This window comes from Anguilla anguilla, chromosome 11 (genome assembly GCF_013347855.1).
Source record: "Anguilla anguilla isolate fAngAng1 chromosome 11, fAngAng1.pri, whole genome shotgun sequence".
NCBI lineage: Eukaryota > Metazoa > Chordata > Actinopteri > Anguilliformes > Anguillidae > Anguilla > Anguilla anguilla.
Window position 1 is genome coordinate 38,179,460 of NC_049211.1, and position 21,183 is coordinate 38,200,642.

Below are 21,183 nucleotides of genomic sequence, written 5' to 3' on the forward strand. Positions count from 1 at the left end.
AATTCAAACACAAATGCAAAGTCTTCAGAATCTCCTACTTGGGAACCCACCACTAACCTGTATGACTGATCTCTGATTGGGCCCCACTTCTGTCGATCACTAAACAGTGTATTCCACACCCACTGATGTCCTTTTTTCTCCTTCACTTTATAATCCCTAAAGCTATGCCATGGGCTGAGGGCATTGATCACCTAGATACTATCTCTTGTTTTGGTTAGTATCTGAGCCTTTGGCTGTCAGCAAGTCAATTCATGCACTCTCAACCTAAGTTACGCATGGCCACCGTCAATGCTTCATTGATGTGCGCACGCGCACTCAGCCATGCGTCACACGATACACGGTGGTTGGCTTTAGCGCGTGTCACTCAGGATATGATATATCACTTGTCTCCTTGTCCTCGTGACCACGCCTCCGAAGCGAAGCTCGTGGAGTAGAGGGAAAGCCTCACCGCGAGGCAAACACTGAATGTTTTATATAAGGAATAATTAAAACTAATAGAAAAGGCATTTAATTGGATATTTATATCTGGCATCAAGACATTTTACTTTCAGGATATCGGATCTGTTAAATAAGATTTAGGTTTCTTAGCTACCATTGTGTTTGCTAATTTGCGATTTTCCTTCAGTCGTTCCTTAGCTTTAGCTACAACAGGACTAGCTAGTTAGAATTTCGCCGGCACATTATTGTTGCTTTAAATGTTAGCAGGAGCGAGCTTGCCAACTATAGCCAAATATAGCTGAACTGGCTATTAATTAGCTGCGTTTCAATAGTTGGAGGCTTTGATCGTTTTGAATTTCGCCAGTTCGTTTTCGCTGCTCCCAAACCGCATTGCAATTTGGTTAGCGGTCTCGCTTAGCTGTCACTGCCTTACTCTTCTTCAGTGGGTGCAACATTCCCCACCGAGTTCGCTAGCAAGATACCTGGAACGATAAAGACGCTGCTGTGTTCAGCTGGCTAATCTCGGGAAGACTGTTTAGAGGTGGTCGCTGCACTTTCAAGGAAACTGGTGGGAAAAACAAAGTAGTTTCCTAGCTAGCTTCAGTTAGGATATAAGTGTCGCAAATAGGGGAGGCAGATAAACAAACTATCTAGCTTGAGTGCTGGCTAGCCACAGGTAAGACGTATACATACGCGCCCGTCAAACGAAGTGCACTATTTGCCTTTCTAGAGCACCACACAATCATAGAATTATGTAATAGCAACTACCGGTTAGCTGGTTCGTTTTGTACGAGTACTGAAATTAGTCCTTTGAATCAAACTCGTAACTACCCTTAACTTGAGGAAAACTTCTCAGCTATCGGTTAAATCAATCTTGCTAGCCAACTTGTCTGTCCTCCATGTTATTTTACAGGCTAACAAAATAGATAACATTAGATAGCTACAACTTTGCTCACATTGGATAGTTGGCTAACTACGTCGTTAGCCGTAAAGATTCGGGTTCCGGCCTAGCCATCATATGTTTGGTCGCTAGCTAGCTAACGTTGGTCATTCACATTCTGAATCAACCAGTTGCTTCTTCGGTCAGTTAAAAAGACGGCAAGCTAATTGACTTTCTAGATATCCATAGTCTTTGTATAGCAAGCTAGCTATAGGTATACAGCAAATTTAGTCGACTGTGGTAAACGTTCATATGCTATCGATAGTCCTTTATAAGCGCACATTTGTAAAATCGCATAGTTGGTCGAGGTGATGCTGAAGTTGTCAAGTTTGCGTTTCAAAGCCGACAAACTTGGGTACTAGCTTCAAACTAATTTATTCCCGTTGTATCAAGTTTATGTTCGTCAGAAACGCATTCGGTTTAATTTGCTAACTTGTACCGTGCATCTAGTGCTAGTAACGTTGACCAGCTAACGTTAACTTAGCTACTGTTTGCCAGATCAGTTTCCGTGAAGCCAATACAGCTTGTATGGACTGATATAAACGACTTACTTTTTCATTATTTTTTTATCTTATACAAAACATTTCATATTCGAAGGAAAATTAATACAGCATTACAAAGCTAGTTGATATCACAGAAGTGTAGCCATGAGTATCGAAATACCGGCTGGTTTGACGGAGTTGCTACAAGGCTACACTGTGGAAGTGCTCCGCCAAAGGCCGCCAGACTTGGTGGAGTTCGCCGTTCTCTATTTCACGCGCCTGCGAGAAAACAGAACCCAAGACGGCGCTGAGCCGGCTACTACAGCCAAGTCTGGAGGGAAAGGGGTGATGTTTGATGGGGAGCCGATGCAGACTGAGTCTAATGGAGACGACGAAGACGAGGACGACGACTCTGATTTTGAGCGTAAGTAGCAAGCTAACGTTATCCACCTGCATTTTTTTTTACTGAAGGGCTGCAGCGGCGCTTCGTTGACGGCCTGTCACAGCTGTGTTATAGCATTCGTGCGATTGCTGTTGGTTACTGGATTGATAATGAGTTGGACGGAATTGGCAGCTAACTATGTGAAAACTACAGGGACTTGCCTATCTATATGTATAATTTATATGCAATTATGATTTTATTCAAGGGGGAGCTTGGTTGTAAGGCCTAATATGGCTGCATTGCTTGTTCGCTAACCAGTGGTCCAGAATCAAGCTGTGTGAAATAGAAACCTCTGTTGCAATATGCGCGCATCACCACACACTACGGACAGCGTTTGGAGCCACATGCCGGCATCACTTTAGTTAGCCATGGTCATCTTCGAAGAAACGTTGAGGTCATACATGCCAGTCATTTAAGATTTCCCACGCAACATGAAGGACCCTCGTAGCAAATGACAATCGGAAGGGGTGGCTTTCGAGGTAACTGGCGTTACAGCAGTCATCTAGAATAGATAAACGAGTTTCGATGAGTCCAATGAATTTCTCCACCATCGCAAGGCCTAACGTTCTCTTGCTACTTCAAAAATGCAGACACACTTAAACGACCTCGTACCACTATATTACGTTCCCTTTTGTGATGTAAATTCCCCTCCGTAATGATTTGAATTCGCTGTTGTGTAAATGCCTGTTTACCCATGTATTTGTGGCACACTGGTGTCTTGGGATACCAGTCCATTGTGAAGTTCTCAGAATCAGCTGTTGATTATTTTTGTCTGAATGAGGGTGGGCAGTTTCCTTCCTGGAGGGCTGGGTAGAGTAGGGTGGTATCCCGATTTGCACACTGCCATTCCGTCACTGGAAAATGTTGCAGTATTGATGTATACCATTTTAACAGCAAGGAACATATCCGCATATTGACACTTTCTACCAACAGGTCATGCTTCGCTGCGTTTCCACAAAGTGTTATCGTAAACATTTCATGGGAACCCCGATGCAACATTTCAGCGCTTTATAAACAAAACGTGGCCATTGATGTGCTTATTTCTGGATGACAGTTTTATGGCAAAGGCTCGCAGGCAACAGGGTGCTTCACATTCAGCTACCCTCTGTGGCTAACTGAGGAAGAGGAGTGTGTGTAGGTCTGCACATGCCCCGGTACAAACCTCATTGGGGTGCTGGCTGCATATTACACCCCCCCCCCCCCCGTTTATGTCCTGTAGCTTTAGGTTCATTCGGTTTAGCTCCTTCCAATTTCCAGGCCAAAAACCTATCCATGCAGCCAGATCTATCCATGTAGCCTGTATAGGTAGCTGTATCAAATATATCCATATAGCCCGTATAGGTAGCTGTATCAAATATATCCATATTGCCAGAATCAATGGCTGTTTCAAATCTGTCCATATAGCTCATGGGTTATATAAACTTTTTAGCCAACAAGTTATTTTGGCAGTTACAGCAGAGCACTTTTTCCATCAAAACTCCCCCTCCTGACAGGGGGGGGGGGTGTATGGGGTGGATGGGTGGATGGATGAAGGGTAGGTTGCTCGTGGCCCAGCACAACGATTCACATGGATAGGAATGTTCACTGTAAGAAAAAAAAAAAAGGTACGATTACTTAGTTTTGAAATGGGCTTTCAAAACTAAGTAATCACTCTGTGTCATTTAGAGAGACCTGGGGCAAAAGGTCAAATTGGAGAGCATCTGCTCCCCGTAGTTCAGAGGTGGCCAATGAGGGCCGTGTCTGTTTCTGGTTTCCATGCCAACTTCTGGCCTTAATTACTTAATTACCCCTAACATTGACGCTATCTCACATTTTAGCTACATTTCTAGATAGGTGCATGAGTGACAGCTGAAGACTCCTGCTGTGTCCGTATACGAGACGTTTTACTGTGATCTACTCCACGAGTGAACCAGTGTTGGTGCGTACAGCCAATCAGCTCGTTTAGCCAGAGTAACCGGCGGAAACAAAAAAACCTGCTGCAGACGCACCGGCCCTCCAGGACTGGAATTGCCCGGCCCTGCCGCAGCTGCTATTGGGACAAACAGTCACCGACTTCGCACTGCAGACTGAGCAGGACGGTGATGGTGAACCCGGACGTGCGTTTGAAATTTGTGTTTCTGTTCTTCGCCGTCCCCAAAGCAGGCAGATTACCCCGTTTGAACTTTTAGTTTTCTGTACATTACGTGGTATTAAGCGAATGGGTTTTTAAAATATTGATTGTTTTTCTCATCTATTGTGTGTACCTATTTCAAAGAAAAGGAAATAAGAGAGAAAAGGAAAAACGAGTAGAGATGTCCTGATCTGATCCACAGATCGGTATTGGCTCCAGATGCCACCATTTTTTGTGGATCGGGTATCGAGCAGGGCTCGCCCGATCTGAATCACACTTAATATGCATGTAGCAAAGCTTCCCCTCTGTACTTTCTGGCTGTTTGTTTACTGTGTTTACGTCAATTGCCTGAATGCGCCGTCACTCCTGTGAACAAACGCTATGCATTCCCCTCCGCCAATGAAGGTGTGGTCTGTGAAACGAGTTGGTATCTGCCAGGTCTGCTGTGTGGAACGTACACCAAGTGGAACCCAAAAGCAGCCTTATAGCCACAGTGCCAGTGTGTCAAAAGGGTGGCATTGGCACAGCTTCTTACAAAACAAAAAATTCTGACGAAATGCCACTCGGAGTATGCCGACTTTTCAAAGTTATTTTTTTATCTTAAAATGGAATCTTAAAGCCGTGCCTTTGCTTATTGTCTTTCGGTCATGTGCAGCACATTGGGCTACAGCCACTGTATGAAATGTGCCATATGAATAAAGATTGATGGATTGAAGCTTCATGATGATGCTTCTACCCCACTTCAAAGTAGGGCTGAGCAGTATGGCCTACCTTATTTTTAGTTAGGCCATAACTGCCGATATGAATTCTCACAGCGGTTTGGCTGTACTATCGTCAATGGTATTTTATTGTTTTTATTTTTAATTTTTTTAAATTGAGTTGCAACAGTAGGCCATGATTTTTTTGATGCAAACGTAAGGTGAATTGTCTGGTTTGAATGAGAAACTCCATTTCATAAAAAGGAAACATGATATGACTTAGCAAACAACACGCTAGGGGAGAAGATTGGAGAAACGCATAATGGACTCAAAGCCAAGGTATGATTAAAGGGAAAGACAGAACAAAGCCGGTAAGTCACGTAGGTGGCGTTGATTATTATTACACCACCCAGTCTTACCTCGAAGTGTCCTTTTTTCCGTTTAATTACAAACTTCCAAGCTTGGATTTTAAAAAAAAAGAAAAAACGCTTGAGTATTTTGTATATTAGCTTGACATTTGTAGGCTGCACACAGCGTTTTTTTGTTTGCTACCCAGTTTTTGAATGTTATTTAACATTTCACACCACTCAATGTTCGTACTCCCAATAATTGTGTAATTGATTATAATTTTAATTGAGCCTTATTTTTTTACAGTCACAGTAGGCTTTTCAGTTAACTTCTCCTGTAATTTGCATTGGAATCAAATCCCGGGGTCTGTAGCCTGCTATTTGATGGTGCTGCTCTTGGAGAGCAATAAAGAAAAAAGAAATACAGCCGGCCATATTGTGAACCTGTATTCAGGCCTATTTATTCTCAAGCAGATTTTTTTCTGTATAGTTTCTCGAAGCTTATCTCGCCTGCCCTAGAATCGTTTTACTGATTTAAAGCCGAGATGGGTGTTCTTGTGCGTAGGCTAGCCTTTTAATAAGTTTTAAAAAGACAAATAATAAAAAAAAATATCTGCATCGGATCAGTATCGACCGGTACTGAATGTTACTGTACTCTGATCGGGGGAGAAAAATCCTGGGTTGGGACATTACTAACAACGAGCCAACTTGGGCTGAATGGCCTGTTCTAATCATAATTCTCCTTCTGTTCTTAGTGTCTCATGTATTAGTTTTCTTGTTGGTACAAACGGATTTGAGGTATGATTGCAAGTACAGTAAATTCATAAATGTAACCCAACAGTCACTTTTTGATGGAAAACAAAATAATTGTAGCATTTTGACCAGCAAGCACCAGTGATATTTCAATAGTTTTTGATATTGGCTGTAAAGTTCGCTAATATTGAGTGTACTGAATACCGCATAAATATTTATTCACAACAGTTCTTCAATAGAAAACTATCATAAATGAATGGTGGTAATGCTACGGTTTCTTTCCCAGTCCCAACCTAGTGCAGTTCGGGGTTCGCTGGCACACGTCAGGAACATTAAAAAATATATATTTTTATGCACATGGCTAGCTAGCAAGTGCTAACAACCAGACTTCTGATAGGTTAAGGACTATAATGTTACTCCTGACACCACACCTGTACACTTGCTGTCTTCTGGGAATATCAGGAATGAATTGGAAACGTAATCTAACGGCCATTGTCAATAAAACAATATAATATTCCTTCTCCAGATTTTGTTCTTTCACTCTCACGCAGCTAATTTAAGCGAGTGCTTAAAATGGAATCCAAACCTACTCAACTCATCACTCCATCACTCATCAATATAAACCTTTTTTTCTCTTGCTTATTTTATAACCTCAAAAAGCATAGGTCTCCCACTCGTAAAAACACTTGAATAACAAGAATAAATAAATAAAAAAACCACTTGGACAATTTACCCAAGAGACTTTATTTTATTTTAGTTGACATCGCAGTGACCTCAGTGCTGATGACTGGCAGTTGCTCATAATTATTCTGGCGTTCCTCTGTTCAGAATTAAAGCAATAACACGCGCCATAACATACGACAAAGAACGGCTTATTTTGTGTGTGTGATTGACAGGTCCAAAGTGTTTTGTAGGCCACCAGGAGGGTGTGTTATACCTCTGATGACGTTCAGATGGTATGTCCCAACGATATTCCGGTATTCGGTTCAATATTCAGTGGGTGTGTCGGACTTAAGCTGCGAGCAAGTCTGAGTCAGGATATGATTTTGAGTCAAGCCCATAAATTGTGCTCAAGTCTGCACTTAATTCTCCAGTCAGGACGACCTTGGTATGTCACAATACTATCTCTTTTTTTTTTTTTTCTGTTAACTGAAAAAGTTGGAGGGGGAGCACAATGGTAAATTACTCAAAGTGAATTGCCACCAAACCATGTTGTTTAATTTCCAGTATACATACGGACACTTGCCATGGTTCATTATAAAATATTGGCTACATTCAATTGTTCAGATATTTTCCATTGATAGATTGATATTGAAGAGAAATCGCTGTATTGCTGGACCCCAGTAGCCGGTATGTGTAATGCCGGGTTGAATTCGGCAGTAAACTGTGTGGAACAATGTCGCGTTCACGCATAGGTGCTACTAATCCCGCGCGGCTTTTACGTCGGGGCGCTCGGAGCGCACTTTAATCCCGTGCCAGGCTTAAAGTCCAGTCCCCGCAATCACCGTTCTACGCAAACGCCGGCTCTCGGTGACGTCAAAAAAAATTGTAACGCGGGGCCGACGAGGTCCCCATGCGTGCTCGTCACGTGCTGGGTAATTATGCATTTCTTAAGTGTTTCGACTACGCAAGCACGAGGTGCAGTACAATGGGCTTCACCGAGCGCCAGTCGCAGGGGGTGGTTGTGCGGACAACGTTCTTTTGTCCCCGAATACCGAACTGGCTCTCCACAGCCATTAGCTTGACTCTTTAACCACATAAGAAAGAAAAAAAAACGTTTGTTAATGCAGTAGAATCCACTTAATTCCATGATGGATTATTGCATAATTCGGGTGTTTGCCCGTTCCCAATTCATTCCATTGTAAAGAGATCACACATTTGCGTAAACCATTATCAGCGTCATTATTTTCATGGAGTTATGTTCAATTACATTGCATAATGATCTATTAATATAGATTAAACCTCTCTTAAAATCCAGAGTTTTTTTATTTTTTATTTTTTTATAAAGAATCCCCGTTTTAAATAAACCCCATTACCTTCCAAAATTATATACAGTATATAACACATATATATACATAATATAATAAATATAATATATATTTATATGGTTCAAAGCTTGAAATAGAGGACTTTTAAACCAAAATGACCAAATCCCTTATCCTATGGAAGTTTCCTTCACAAACATACAGGTGTGTAGATGATGATTTTCTGCCTGCACAGGTGGTGCTTGATTGGTGTGGTCTGGTTTGTCCCCGGACTTTGCCGTGTATGTTTCAGCTGTCCAATTAAAATTATTTCCTCTTAATTAGGGCTGACCGTTTGTTCCTGTCACGAGCGGATGCACGGTTTTTAGGGAGGGGTGCGGCATCGCTGGTTCGGGTTTATGTGAAGCCTGCGCTCTCCTTGTTGTGTACTCGGTCTTGCTATAATATTCATTTAAAAAAGCAAAAACGTATTTAAGCAAATGTAATCCGTGTAGTTATTTAATTGACAGTAACAATCGATAAAGTTTTCACTTTTATTTGTGTGGTTCCATTTCTTTGGGTCCCTGGGTCATGTGTTTCTCAGCCGGTGCTGACCAGGAGCCAGGGAGTCGGTGCTGGAGCCGCCCGGGTGATCGAATGCAGCAGCCCCCTCCTGCTCTGTGGTCAGGAGTGGGCGCTTTGTCTTTCTTTTCTGTTTTCTCCGTGGACTGTGGACCGAATGGACAAGGCATTGTTTTTGGCTATCCTGGAGAGCAGTGTTCCACACACACGAGCATTTTCAGTAAGGCTTCTAAACAATCGTAATATCACACCGTTTTTTTGTAAGCAGTCTTGAAAGGTGGCCTATATACTAGACATCTTTCGGAATCGATGTTGGCTAGGCTAAATGATGTCAGAATCTCAGAATAATTAATTAACAAGTGGCAATTATTTATGCGCAGTTGTATACAAGTATGCGGACATTTTAAGCCTACGCACCAGCCCGATGGACTGTGACTTCCCGGGAACTGGTGAATCTTGAGGGATTAATTGCCATTCTTTGCAGTGCGTGTAGATTTAATGCCAGTGCTGCAGAAAAGACGGAAGAATCCGGAATCCTCATCTGCATTTTGGAGAGCTAAATAAACACTCAGCGGTGGCGAGGGGGGAGGCCTCAGTGCCTCAACACTTTCACTGCAAGTAACAAACGAAGCGCAATCAAAATGGTGGAGATGTGCGCGCCGCTTTGCGAGGAGGCACAAAGGCTTTAAACTATACGATAAGTGGCCCCCACAGCTTGTTTTAAGGTTTAACAAGAATGCCGTCTGTTTAACAACTAGGCCTTTGTGGAGCAGCGTCGCGCTGGAGAAAACCCTGCATGACAAGCGCAGTACGCAAGCAGGCGAGCGGGCGGGTGGGCAGCGAGCAAACAACCCTGGCTGCAGTTACGTGGGCCTGGCCCCGGTTTCCCAGAATGCTTTTCACCCGGTCCGGATCTCAGCGTAGCCGTAGCCGTTAAGCACGCTTCACCGTAGCGCTGTGTAAGCGTGACCTTCAGAACGGGGGACACGCCAGCGAGCCGGAAGACGCCCGTCGAAAAAGCGAGTTCTGCAGGTGGGCGCGACCTTGACGAGCCTGGAGGTGATCTCCGAACAATGACGGCGTCAACGAAAGATTAAAACCTTTAAAAACGCCGCCCACTTTCCCAGAAGCCCCGTCCAGCAACAGCGACTGTTTTTGGCACATCCTTTGTTGTGCGCAGATGTACTACTGGAAGAGGCAGGCAGTACTTCTCAATCTGGTAAATTTAAAAAAGTAAATAAGTACAGTGTTGCTATTGTACACCTAGTGTGCAGGTATGTCGAGCTCTTGGTCGTGCCATTGAAATTGATGGGCTGAGTGCTCAAGATGTTAGCATTACCATTTTTATCCATGTACATTTGTGTGCGCGCATTCGTGTGTGTTTGTTTGTTTGTGCGTGCTTGTGAGTGTGTGTGTGTTTGCGTCTGTGCGCGCGCACGTCTACACACACAGAATGTCTGTTTACCTGTGTGTGCATGTGTGTGTGTGTGCGTGTGTTGGTGTGTGTTGCTGTGTGTTTGCGCGTGTGTGTGTTTGCTCATATACACGTGCACATATACACACACACACACACAATGACATTTTCCAGTCTTGTCACTGTATTTGCACTGAGTAGATTTATATGTACTTTGTAGTGACTCTATGACTATATGGTTATTTATTGCAGTGACAGACCAGTATGACCCAGGGGGTGTAGTTTTTTGTATAACTGTACATACACGCACTTAGCGAGCTCATGTAAAGGGGATGACGGTGAAGACGGATGTGTGGTTAAGCTCTGTGGCTCAAAATGGCTGCCAAGCATTACCCAGGTGGGCGCTACAGGTGTCCAATCGGCGGTGGTGGAATTGAGCCTCTCTTCACCGTAAATCCCTTTGAGATGGCAGAAGGTGCGCTGTAAGTGCGATTGTTATTGCTCTGGCTGTTATTGTTATAGACGTGCAGTGGTTCAGCGTGCTGCAGAGGCGGTTAGGAGTGTTTTATTACAGGCCGTTCCGCTCTTCTGTCGGTCTGCTCACAGTCTAAATTCTCAGGCCTAAGGCCTTGTCCTGAGCATTTTTCACCCTCTATGAGTCCTTGGTAAATGGACTGCATTTATATAGCGCTTTTATCCAAAGCGCTTTACAATTGGTGCCTCTCATTCGCCAGAGGGGTTAGGGGTTAGGTGTCTTGCTCAAGGACACTTCGACACGCCCAGGGCGGGGTTTGAACCGGCAACCCTCCGACTGCCAGACAATCGGTCTTATCTCCTGAGCTATGTCGCCCCAGCTGTTCCTTTTCCAGTCCTTTTCAGCTGTTCCCTGTGTTAATAACAAGCTCTCATCTGTACTTCTCCTCAGTCTGTTTGGAGTTATAAAGAATCCCAAAAAAACCATAATTACATATAAATCAGTGCCCATGGAAAACTGACAGGAGGTCACTTTTCTATATAGATAAATTAGATTTTTGGGAGCGTGGGACACTGTATCTGTCATATGATTCCATTGGGCTGATGGGAAATGGGCCTTTATTTATGACAGTGTGTCATAACAAAACTCTATAATGCATTATGAGTGTTGGTATAGGACACAAACACATGGGCTTTATGCAGACATGGTGTTACGAAACATTCATACTGTCCCTAAAGGAGTCCAGAAGTCCAACCAAACCTCCCACTGCAAGAACAGCTTTTTTTTGTACCTCGAAGTGGCTTTTTCCAGCGAATAATTCTAACTTGTCAGTGTTTATGGATTGTAAGCGAGATGACCATTAAACTAGCAGTTTCCCATTGTTTCCCGTTTCCTTACTTTGGCACTTTCTCATTGGTTCACCGTCTCTGTAATTGCTGTCCTATTAGATGTAATCGCAGCCTTGTTCCCTAGTAGAACGGTGTCATTTCAGTCGTCTCGTCACAAAAGCAGAGCCCATTTCCTGTTTCTGAAGTGCTGAATGACTGAAACTCCTGCGACAAGATTGGCGGCCTGTCCGGGGTGTATTCCGGCCTCTCGCCCAATGCACTCTGGGATAGACTCCAGCACCCACCGCGACCCTGCCCGGGATAAGCGGGTGTAGATAAGGGGTGGATGGATGACTGAAGCACTGCCTTTGTTGGCCTGTTCAGCCGGGTAATCGTATGCTTCCCTAGCCCTGTGCTGATTTTTTTCCCGTGTGAGCGTCGGCCCTGTTAGCTCGCTAACGCGTTCCTGCGCAGCTCCCATACGAAAGCCCCGCCCGTACCCGTTCTGCCGCCGTTTGGTCGATTTGCGGGGAGGTCGGGTGTCGCCTCGAGCCGCGCCCTTTACCCGCCCGGCGTCGCGGCCGGAAGGCCACGTGAGCGGAACGCTGGGATACGCCGTCCCGTCCCAGGTGTGCCCGAGTGCGCGTCGCGTAACACCCCTCCGGTGTGAGATGGCGGATTGCTCTGACCGTCTGTTTACGCGCTGAAGCGTCTGCGCCGAGGTTTGGAGGAAAGAGGGGCGGAGTCAAACCCCCGTCAGGCTTGCTGTGCACTGTAGGGCAGTGGGTAAGGGGGCGGTCCTGTTCGATTCCCGGGTGCCCTTCAGCCGAGGTACTTAACCTGCCTTGCTTCAGTATATATCCAGCCGTGCAAATGGACGCACTGTAAATGCTAATGAAAAAGGTTGTGTAATCATAAGAGTGTCTGCTTCATGTCTGATGTGAAATGCAGTGGGCCCAGCCTGGCTCTTTATGTGGGTGTATCTGGGATCGGGGAGCTTGAACAGGGGACACGCAGGTCTCCGTCTGCAGCTTGCAGCAGCGCCGAGAGCGAAGGGCTCTGCAGTTCGGCCTCGTCCTTTAGGGGGGACGAACGCAGGAGGAGCAGGCCGGGTTAGGCCGGAGCAGGGATGCTTCGGGTTCGAGAACTCTCATGCGGATGATGAGGGCCTGGCTTGCTAATGAATCAGTTTCTGATTCGCTTTAAGTTCTGTGGGAAACTGCAGAAAAACAGACACGATCAATACCATCTAAAACTGCAGCTGTAGCCTTTTTTGTCTCATTAGTGTAGCGCTTATTTTTTATATTCAGGAGAGTTACGCCTGAAAATGGCGTCTCAGTGGTGCGTTATGACACCTCTGTTTAATTAGACCTGGGGTATGTTTTGTTTAAGGCTGGCTACGCCGGTGGTTTTGTTTAATTATGTATACGTTTTTTTTGTATTAGGTTCAGCTTTAAGCTACTAGCTGTGTGTGCTAAGAGCGTGCTTAAATGTATTATTAAAAAGAACATTGTTGCATTTATAAATGATTGTGTTTTTGTTTTTTCAGTGCAATGTTATTCCTGTCTTACATCTGTTCTGTCTAGCACCTGTAATATTTAAATATTTGTATGTTTTGTTTCTTTTTTTTTTGCCTCAGGTAATACAAAATAAAAAATATTCTTTAAGTTAGAGTTACTTGGCTTGGGCGTGTTTGTAGTGGATGTTTAGGGAGGGCCCTGAGGACCCTGTGGATGCATAGGGATTTCTGTGTGTTCAGGGAGGACCCTGTCAAGGCATTGGGTTTTGGATGTTCAGGGAACACCCTGTGGATGCATAGGGATTTCTGTGTGTTCAGGGAGGACCCCGTGGATGCATTGGGATTTGGATGTTCAGGGAGGACCCCGTGGATGCATAGGGATTTCTGTGTGTTCAGGGAGGGCCCTGGGGGCCCTGTGGATGTTAAGCACAGGCTGCGTGGCTCTGAGAAGAGAACAGCACACTACAGTGCTCTGGTGTTAAACTGCCACTTAGAACCAAGGGCTGGAGTTGGGCCAGTGGATGTGGTGGTAAACTAAGGGTGGGGAACAGTAGGGTGTGTGGGATGATGCAGTAAAACGTAGTGTGCAATGTATTAATCGTGCATTTTCTTGAAAGGCTGCGAAAATGCAAAGCTGTGGCCTAAATGTGGCATTGGTGACTCTGTAAATGTGAATGCCTAATTCAGACATTACTGGCTTTTGTTGGCCCTTGCTGTTTCCTCTCCTCAGAAACCGTCAGAGAGAATGGAGAAACGCTGAGAGCTTGTGGTGAGGAAAGTGTTTGCCATTGTTCTCTCGATGCAGCTTAATAGCACGTTTTAGAACTTTGACGGAACCTTCCGGCGTCTGTGCCAGACGAGGGCTTGCGTTCACAACGGACGCGCTTTAATGACTGGGCGGGGGGGGGGGGGGCAGCAGCGCTGTTTTCAAATTCGAGCGCGAGGCGTTTCCAGCGCTGCTTTCGCGCGCCAGCCACCTGGCGTTTATCCGCCGTGGGCGCCTCGATGTTTGTAGGGGCGCGCGGAGCTGAAAACGGTCCTATTTCTGAAGCGCCCTGAGAAAAAAGCGCCCTACCTCACTTGTCGTTCAATCGCACGAAAATAGCCTCGATTCTGCCGTTAGCTTCCGCCGTACGTAAAGAAAACGGAGGAGAAGTTTGTCGCGACAGTTTCCGGCTGCTCGACGTTGCGCGATTTCGCAGTTCGTAACTACCGTCGCAATAAGCGGGTCCAAGGCGCGACGATAGGTTGGCGCCACGAGGACACGGATAGCAAGTTATTTTCGGGTCAAATTAGCTAGCTAATGCCGTTAGAAACGTTACGGAAGTGATTGACAGGGGCAGAGTGCGGTTGCCGAGCAACAGCAAAGAAATAGACTCCCCCCCTGTGCTTTTTTTCAGAGTGGTCTTCATAAAATCAGGACAGGTAGTGCGTCTCGCGTTTCTAAGCCGACGAAACGCGTCTGGTGCGAGCGCAGCCCGATGTGTTTCTGGGAGGGGCCAATGCAGCGGTAACCCTGGAAACCCTGTGACTGACACGACCCTCTGCCCTACACGTGGCAGATGGGGAGAAGCGACCTGATTTCCAGATGTGCCCAGTCTGCTCATGTAGCACACCTTTGCAGACCTGGCTGTCAAGGAAGAGTATTTAGATTTATCGAAGCACTTAAAAATTGTATTTTCCTCTCTTGCTAACACGAGTCTGCTCATTGCCTTGCCACACAACTGCACCTGAGCCTGAGCTAGGTTTGAAAAGTGAACTGTGCTTGGGTAGCTGTCAAAAACGCTCTGCTTTGTTTTCATCACTCTGTAAGCTAGCTGTCCACTGTCCCATCTCCCCAATTAGGCTACAAGCTAAAATGGTCCTGTGTGGCTGGTTAACCCCTTACAACCCAGGGCCTTTTGAAAGAATCCCCCTTTCTTAAATAAATCCCATTATCTCCAAAAGTATATACAGTACAGACAGACTTGAAATAAAGAGCACATTTGTACCAAAATGAACGAATCCCCTGGTCCCAACGGGAGCCTCACTCCATAAACATACAGGGACGTATTTATTCTGAAAAACAACACCAAAATCCAAAAGTTGTTTTGTATTTTCTTTATTCTGTGGTGATTGTATGTACTTCTGATACTGATGAAACCAGATTTATTTTTCCAAACATACCCCTGGATGTACACAACACCAGGAAAAAAGTTTGGGGTGGATCGATCAAAGCAAAAAAATTTGACGTGCTTTCCGAAAGGTGGGCCAAAATGTCCTCAAAACCAAGTATTCTTTATTTACTCATTCTCTCTTTTTGACTAAGCCCTGTATTTCAGTCCAAAAAGTCCTTTTGGAGAGCTTGTGTCCAACAACATCTGGGTATTCATATTTTCACTGTTTGTAAGCTAAGGAGAAAAATGGCACACTTCACATTTTAAATTCCATTTACATAAAATTCCATTTTCAGTTGCTCCTGAAAAATGCTTTCAGCTCAATGGAAACAATTCATTGACTTTTCCTAGTCCATGTGCAAAGAGTGGATTGATTGCTTATGGCTCAGAGGGGGAGTTTGGTGAAGACAAAACCATCACTGTAGTATTAGCAGTTATTTGACCTGTTGTGGACTTACTGAATTATAAAATTACCATAGTCATCAACCTGGGGTGTCAATTTCCCTCCTCCTTTGTGGAAGGGGGACTGCCTTATTTCTTTTTTTTATATCTAGCAGTTTTACCGAGTGTGAAGAGTCTAAGATTTACAGCAGTATGAGTTAGCCTATTGCGCGGCACCTTGAATCAATGACCGATAAAAGCAGTAATTTAAGGCGATGGTGTTCTTGGACACCGATGTCTAATTTCATGGCCATTGGGCTTTAAAGGTTTAAAACTACCTCGCAGTGGTTTGTGGGGTACTTTTTTTTTTTGTAAGCCATAAGGCTGATTTATAGTTCTTAATTCAATGAGGCAACGTTACAACTTCTGCTGCCAGATGTTCGCTGACTAACTGCATGTCGAATAAGATGTGAATTAGCCTTTCTACACGGTAGCCGCGGCAGTAACTTGTTTCCATTGAGTAGTACTGACGGTCACCAGCGTGTTTGTTTACCATCGTAAATGGAATAGATTGCATTGATTAGCCTATATCTTGCGGTTTGACCTTGTCAAAATGGCGACGGCCGTTATAATGGAGCCACACCGTGGAGGCTAGCGCTAGTGCTCTAGCCCACCGGCCGCCTGCAGTGAATGCGTTAGCGCTCGCCGCGGCTGCGGCTAAACCGGTCGCCGTGTCGGAGACCTGTGGAGTCAGAGATTATGCTCCCCGTAGGATCTTTTCGCATTTCTTTTGCTTAGTTTCTCATTCTGATGGTTGTTGTTCGTACGCTGTACAGGCCTGTCGTGTAAAACTCAAAACGAAAATGAGCGTACGGGCATGAGTTGGAGCTCAAAGTGAAACGGTGTGTAATAAGAAAGGAATTTGTTATAGATAAAGGAAGTGAGCTGGACAAACACGCTTCTCCTGTCCTTTCTCTGACCCCGGTGCTGTAAATATTAGTGGCTGTTGGGGCTGCTTTTCCCTACCGGTGTGCCACCAGACCAGGTCCGGTGTGTCATGTGGAAAAAATCCTTTAAAAAAAGTAAAATAAATGTTGAGTTCATTTATAAAAAAACAAATTAACAATTCTCATTCACAAAAGCCAAAATAAATGTCATTAAAATGCACATGATCGCTTAATTAAAACCTTGAAAGAACGTTCAGGCCTAACTGCTGACACACCAACGTCATGAGATTCTGTAAATTTGGAAAGTGTGCCGCGGGAAGGAAAAAGGGTTCGGAAGTCTTGGCTTTAGGGCTCTTGGTCTCTGTTTGTACTCTGTGAGGTAATGGTCACAAGTATTTACACTCAGCTGTGAAGCAGGAAGTCCTTTCACAATGTGGCCGGCTTCGTCACGCGCGGGTTTGATCCTGTCATCACGCGCCGGTTTGATCCCGTCGTCACGCGCGGGTTTGATCCTGTCGTCACGCGCGGGTTTGATCCTGTCGGCACGCGCGGGTTTGATCCTGTCGGGACGCCCGGGTCATATCTTGTCATCACGCGTGGGTTTGATCCTGTCGACACGCGCGGGTTTGATCTCGTCACGCGCGGGTTTGATCCTGTCGTCACGCGCGGGTCGCGTTTCAGCGGTTTCGATCAGCAGGTCGAGTGTGAGAGCGGCACGGCCGCTGAGTTGTAAATGCAGATGGCGCGTGACGTTTTGAGGACAGCGATCGATGGGCCGTGCGGGTCGACCGAATCCGGCTCCGACTGGTCGCCTCATAAAGGCAAACAGCCCCCCCCCCAACCCCCCCCCCCCCCCCCCCCGCTTCCCTGTAGCGACGAGGCTGGTTCCTCTCCTTTGGATTAGAAGCGCATAGTCAAAATGTCCGTCACCTCTACTGCCCTCTGTTAGGGGAATGTCCTTAAAGCTTTTTTTAGCTTTGTTGTTGATGTATACACACACACACACACACACACACACACACACACACACACACACACACACACACATGCACATGCACCACAAGCGTATACACACACGCACCATAGGCGTATACACACACCCGTGCGGCAGTGCAGCACACTGAGTAACCGAAAGGTCATAGGTTTGATTCCTGGGTAGGACACTGCCGTTGTACCCTTGAGCAAGGTACTTAACCTGAATTGCTTCAGTATAGGCTATATCCAGCTGTATAAATGGATACAATGTAAAAGTCAGGTAAGGCGATCTGGATAAGAGCGTCTGCTAAATGCCTGTAATAGAATGTAACACCCAAACGTGACTACACCCATGATGTACCCACTCTCAGTCCAGTGCACGCACACATTCACCAAAGGACATGCACACACACGCTCAAACACGCACGTTCTTTCCCGGAGAGAAATCACCGCGGGATTCACTTGTGGGAATTAGAAACGATCATTTGCAAATGCGGTTATGCATTTTATTGCATCGCGTGGTGCTCGTAACCATGATGATCAAACTCTTTATTGCGTTTATTGCAGCAGCGGCTGTGTGTGGAAGCGGTTGATACAGATTTGTTTTCAGTTCCTCGCTCCTCTCTCTCCAGCTGCTCTTAGCGGTGAAATCAGGGGGGAAGAGCGCGTGCGTCGGTCGACGTCTAGCTCCGGTTCGCGGGAAGCGAACCGTGTCTGCTTTGCGTAACCTCGGCACTGACGTGGCGAGAGGTACCGTTTGACTGTCGAATAGCTGGGAGTGACCTCGGTGAGAAGCAGAGGGGCGTCGTCGTCGTCACAAACTCACCAACTGCCCTTCCATCGTAGGCGCTCGTTTCATTCAGTGTTTAAGACCGAGTGTGAGTTTTTGCGAGTTTTGAACAGAATTCTTGATGTATCATGACGTTGGTAGGAACGGACAGGATGCACAGGACTTACTCATTTTTGATAACTGAAACATTTTGTCCCATGGACAGACTTATCAGACATATGTGCTTCTTTGCCACGTGGCATTCTGGGATAGCCCTAAAGATGTCCATTATTTTTCTTTTTTTTTTCCAAAGATAAGATTTTTTAAAAGATTTACTTGAATGTTAAGAGTGAAACTTTTAATGTCCTTGCAGGGGTTTATATTTTTAACAACATATTCCTCCAGTGTAATAGTCGTAAGCTTAGCATTTGTCTCTAGTTGGATGTTTCACAGAACTTGCAACAAGTCTTCAATTCTTCTACACACACACACTCACGCTCTCTCTCACTCTCACTCTTGCACACGCGCTCTGGGTGCTTTCTAGTATTTTTCTTATTTATTTTTAAACACTTAAACCCTGCATCCATGTTCCCCGCGCGCGTCTGTAAACAAACGGAGCAGTGGCGGTTGACATGAGACCGTTAGAACTCAACTGACTGGTGCGAATGAGGCATGACTCCCACGTGCCTTAATGAGGGCCTTACCGTGCCCGCCCCACTGTGTGCCCGCTGCCCTGTGCCCGCCCCCCCCGTGTACCCGCCGCCCCGTGTGCCCTGCCTCGCTCCTATAATACCCGCCCCGGCTGTTTCTGAGGCGGTACAAACGCGGTCTCGTTTAGGTCCACAGCGACAGAAGCTTAGCGGGGTGCATCTCCAGACCATCCGCGAGGATGACCCCAGCGCCCCCATCTCTCTGTTTACGGAGGCAGGAGGTCGTGACCTTCGGGCCCGAACAGGACGGACGGTGCAGAGACGTAAACCCTGCCCTGTTGGTACAACACGGTCGTAACCGTGCCCTGTAGACGGCACAAACAGATCCGCCCTGCGGTGACACAAGTGCAACACAGGACGTCTCTGAATTTTACGGGTTCTTATCGTTCCTTTCAGCTGCTGCAGGAGCTTAAATGCAGCTCTACCCGTTAATTTTTCCTTTCCCTTTCTACCCTCTTCCCCCTTTCTTTCCTTCGTGCCCCTTTTCCTCCTCTTTTTAACACATCCCAGTGGATACCGGCAGAACAATCGACAGTCTGCACCCACTTCCTTCCTCACAGTTGTAACCCCCCACCTACAAAGTAAGACAAAAAGGATGAAAATGAGAGGGTAACTCTTAAGGTGGCTGATCAGATTCCTGGGAGGCTCTGCCCATTCTTAACCAAATCTGCCGCAGTGTTTTGAATGCTAATATGTGAAATGACACATTCTGCAGTTGGGAAAAAAGTGTGGGCTTAAGTCAAACATGACTTTAAAAAAAAAAAAAAATGAACAAAGTGGAGCTTTTGGGTGAGGATTTCCAGGCTCAAAACTAATTGGCGTCGCCGTGGCGCGTGTGTATTGGTTGGCTGGAGCCGTCTGTCATCTTAAATTAAAAAATCCATATGCGCACTGATCCGCCCGTAAGTGCGGTACGCACGGAGGCAGGGTCTGCAGTGCCCGCCCCCTCACGCAACTCTGGCGCTAGTTTAAATTCCAAAGCTCGTTTGTTTCAGTTGCCTAACAAACAGATTAACTCCTTAATTCTAAGTGCTGCTCGTCGGTAGGAAGGATTTCTGCTAAAAAGACCATAATTCGAACAAAAGAAAATGTATAATTTAATAAAAAATCATCGTTAAAAGCCACACAACCTCCGGCCATTTTGGCCATGTATTGTGTAGGCGGCACAGACGGACATAAACCTGCCACGTAGTCTTGGCAGCAGTATGAGCTACATGCCAGATTCACTTTATATTGGCATTATTTGTGATACACTGGTAAGCGCAGCAGTGCCCCGTTTCCGATCAGAAGCTAAAATTCGGCAGGATGTTAAGCCCGCTTGAGCCATTGAAGCCAAATGAGCCAGCTGATGCCACTGCCTGAGCACCCAGTCCTGTGATGCAGAATTGTCCCGTGCTGAAGGTGGAGGGAGTGAAGGACGTCATCCAGAGAGTACAATAGCGGAGGCCTCACCCTCGTGTGAGCCAATCGGAGGGCTGACTGCGTCCGGGCGCTGGCCTTGTCCTCCTGATATCTGCCTGTTATCTGTCGTTTGGAGGCTTCGGGTCATGTGCGCCAGAGCAGCAGCGACGGCTCGTATCGGATTGCCTCACTTTACTGTCGCGCGGCCTTTTCAGAGGCCGTAAAGCAGGCCTGGCTGTGTACGAGAGGCCTGGTGCAACGCTGGGCCTTTATATCGGCCTCCTTCGCCCAACTCCTCCATCTCTCTCTCGTCTTTGTCGTATTGCTACTGACTAGCCGCATATTGCTAAAGGCTAGCCGCATAACCGCATATCTCTAAAGACTAGCCGCATATCTCTAAAGACTAGCCGCATATCTCTAAAGACTAGCCGCATATCTCTAAAGACTAGCCGCATATCGCTAAAGGCGAGCCGCATATCGCTAAAGACTTATTTATTTATTTTTTTAATTTGCCTGTATTTTTATTTTTATTTTTTTTATTGTATATGGTGAGCTTCTCCAAACAACCACGGCCGCCCCCAGTGTCTCTCCACCCAGTTTTACAACGTATTTATTATGAACTGTTACCAGGCGAGATGGACAAAGACAGGAAGACTGTCTTTGCACAGAATAGACAAGCCGTATAAACCAGGGTTGAGGCAAGTCTAAATTTAAACTTGGCTCCATATTCTTGACGTAGAAAGTTTTGTCACTCTTCCGTTGTTGCTGAAACTCAAGGCGTTTTTATGGTCTCTCTCTGGTTTCAGTGGACCAAGTACGGTGGTTTCTTAAGTGCCGGAAACCTCTGTCACTA

At 45.8% G+C, this 21,183-nt stretch overlaps 1 protein-coding gene across 1 annotated transcript in view; it reads left to right on the forward strand.

Annotated features, from left to right (window-relative positions):
• The first annotated feature begins 387 nt into the window (after nt 1-387).
• Nucleotides 388-21,183, forward strand: part of prkar2aa (protein kinase, cAMP-dependent, regulatory, type II, alpha A) — a 38,000-nt gene continuing 17,204 nt past the window's right edge. Inside the window, exon 1 of the mRNA XM_035382726.1 lies at nt 388-2,284. Coding sequence (XP_035238617.1) covers nt 2,026-2,284 — 259 coding nt within the window. The 5' untranslated portion in view covers nt 388-2,025. The remainder of the gene's footprint in view (nt 2,285-21,183) is intronic.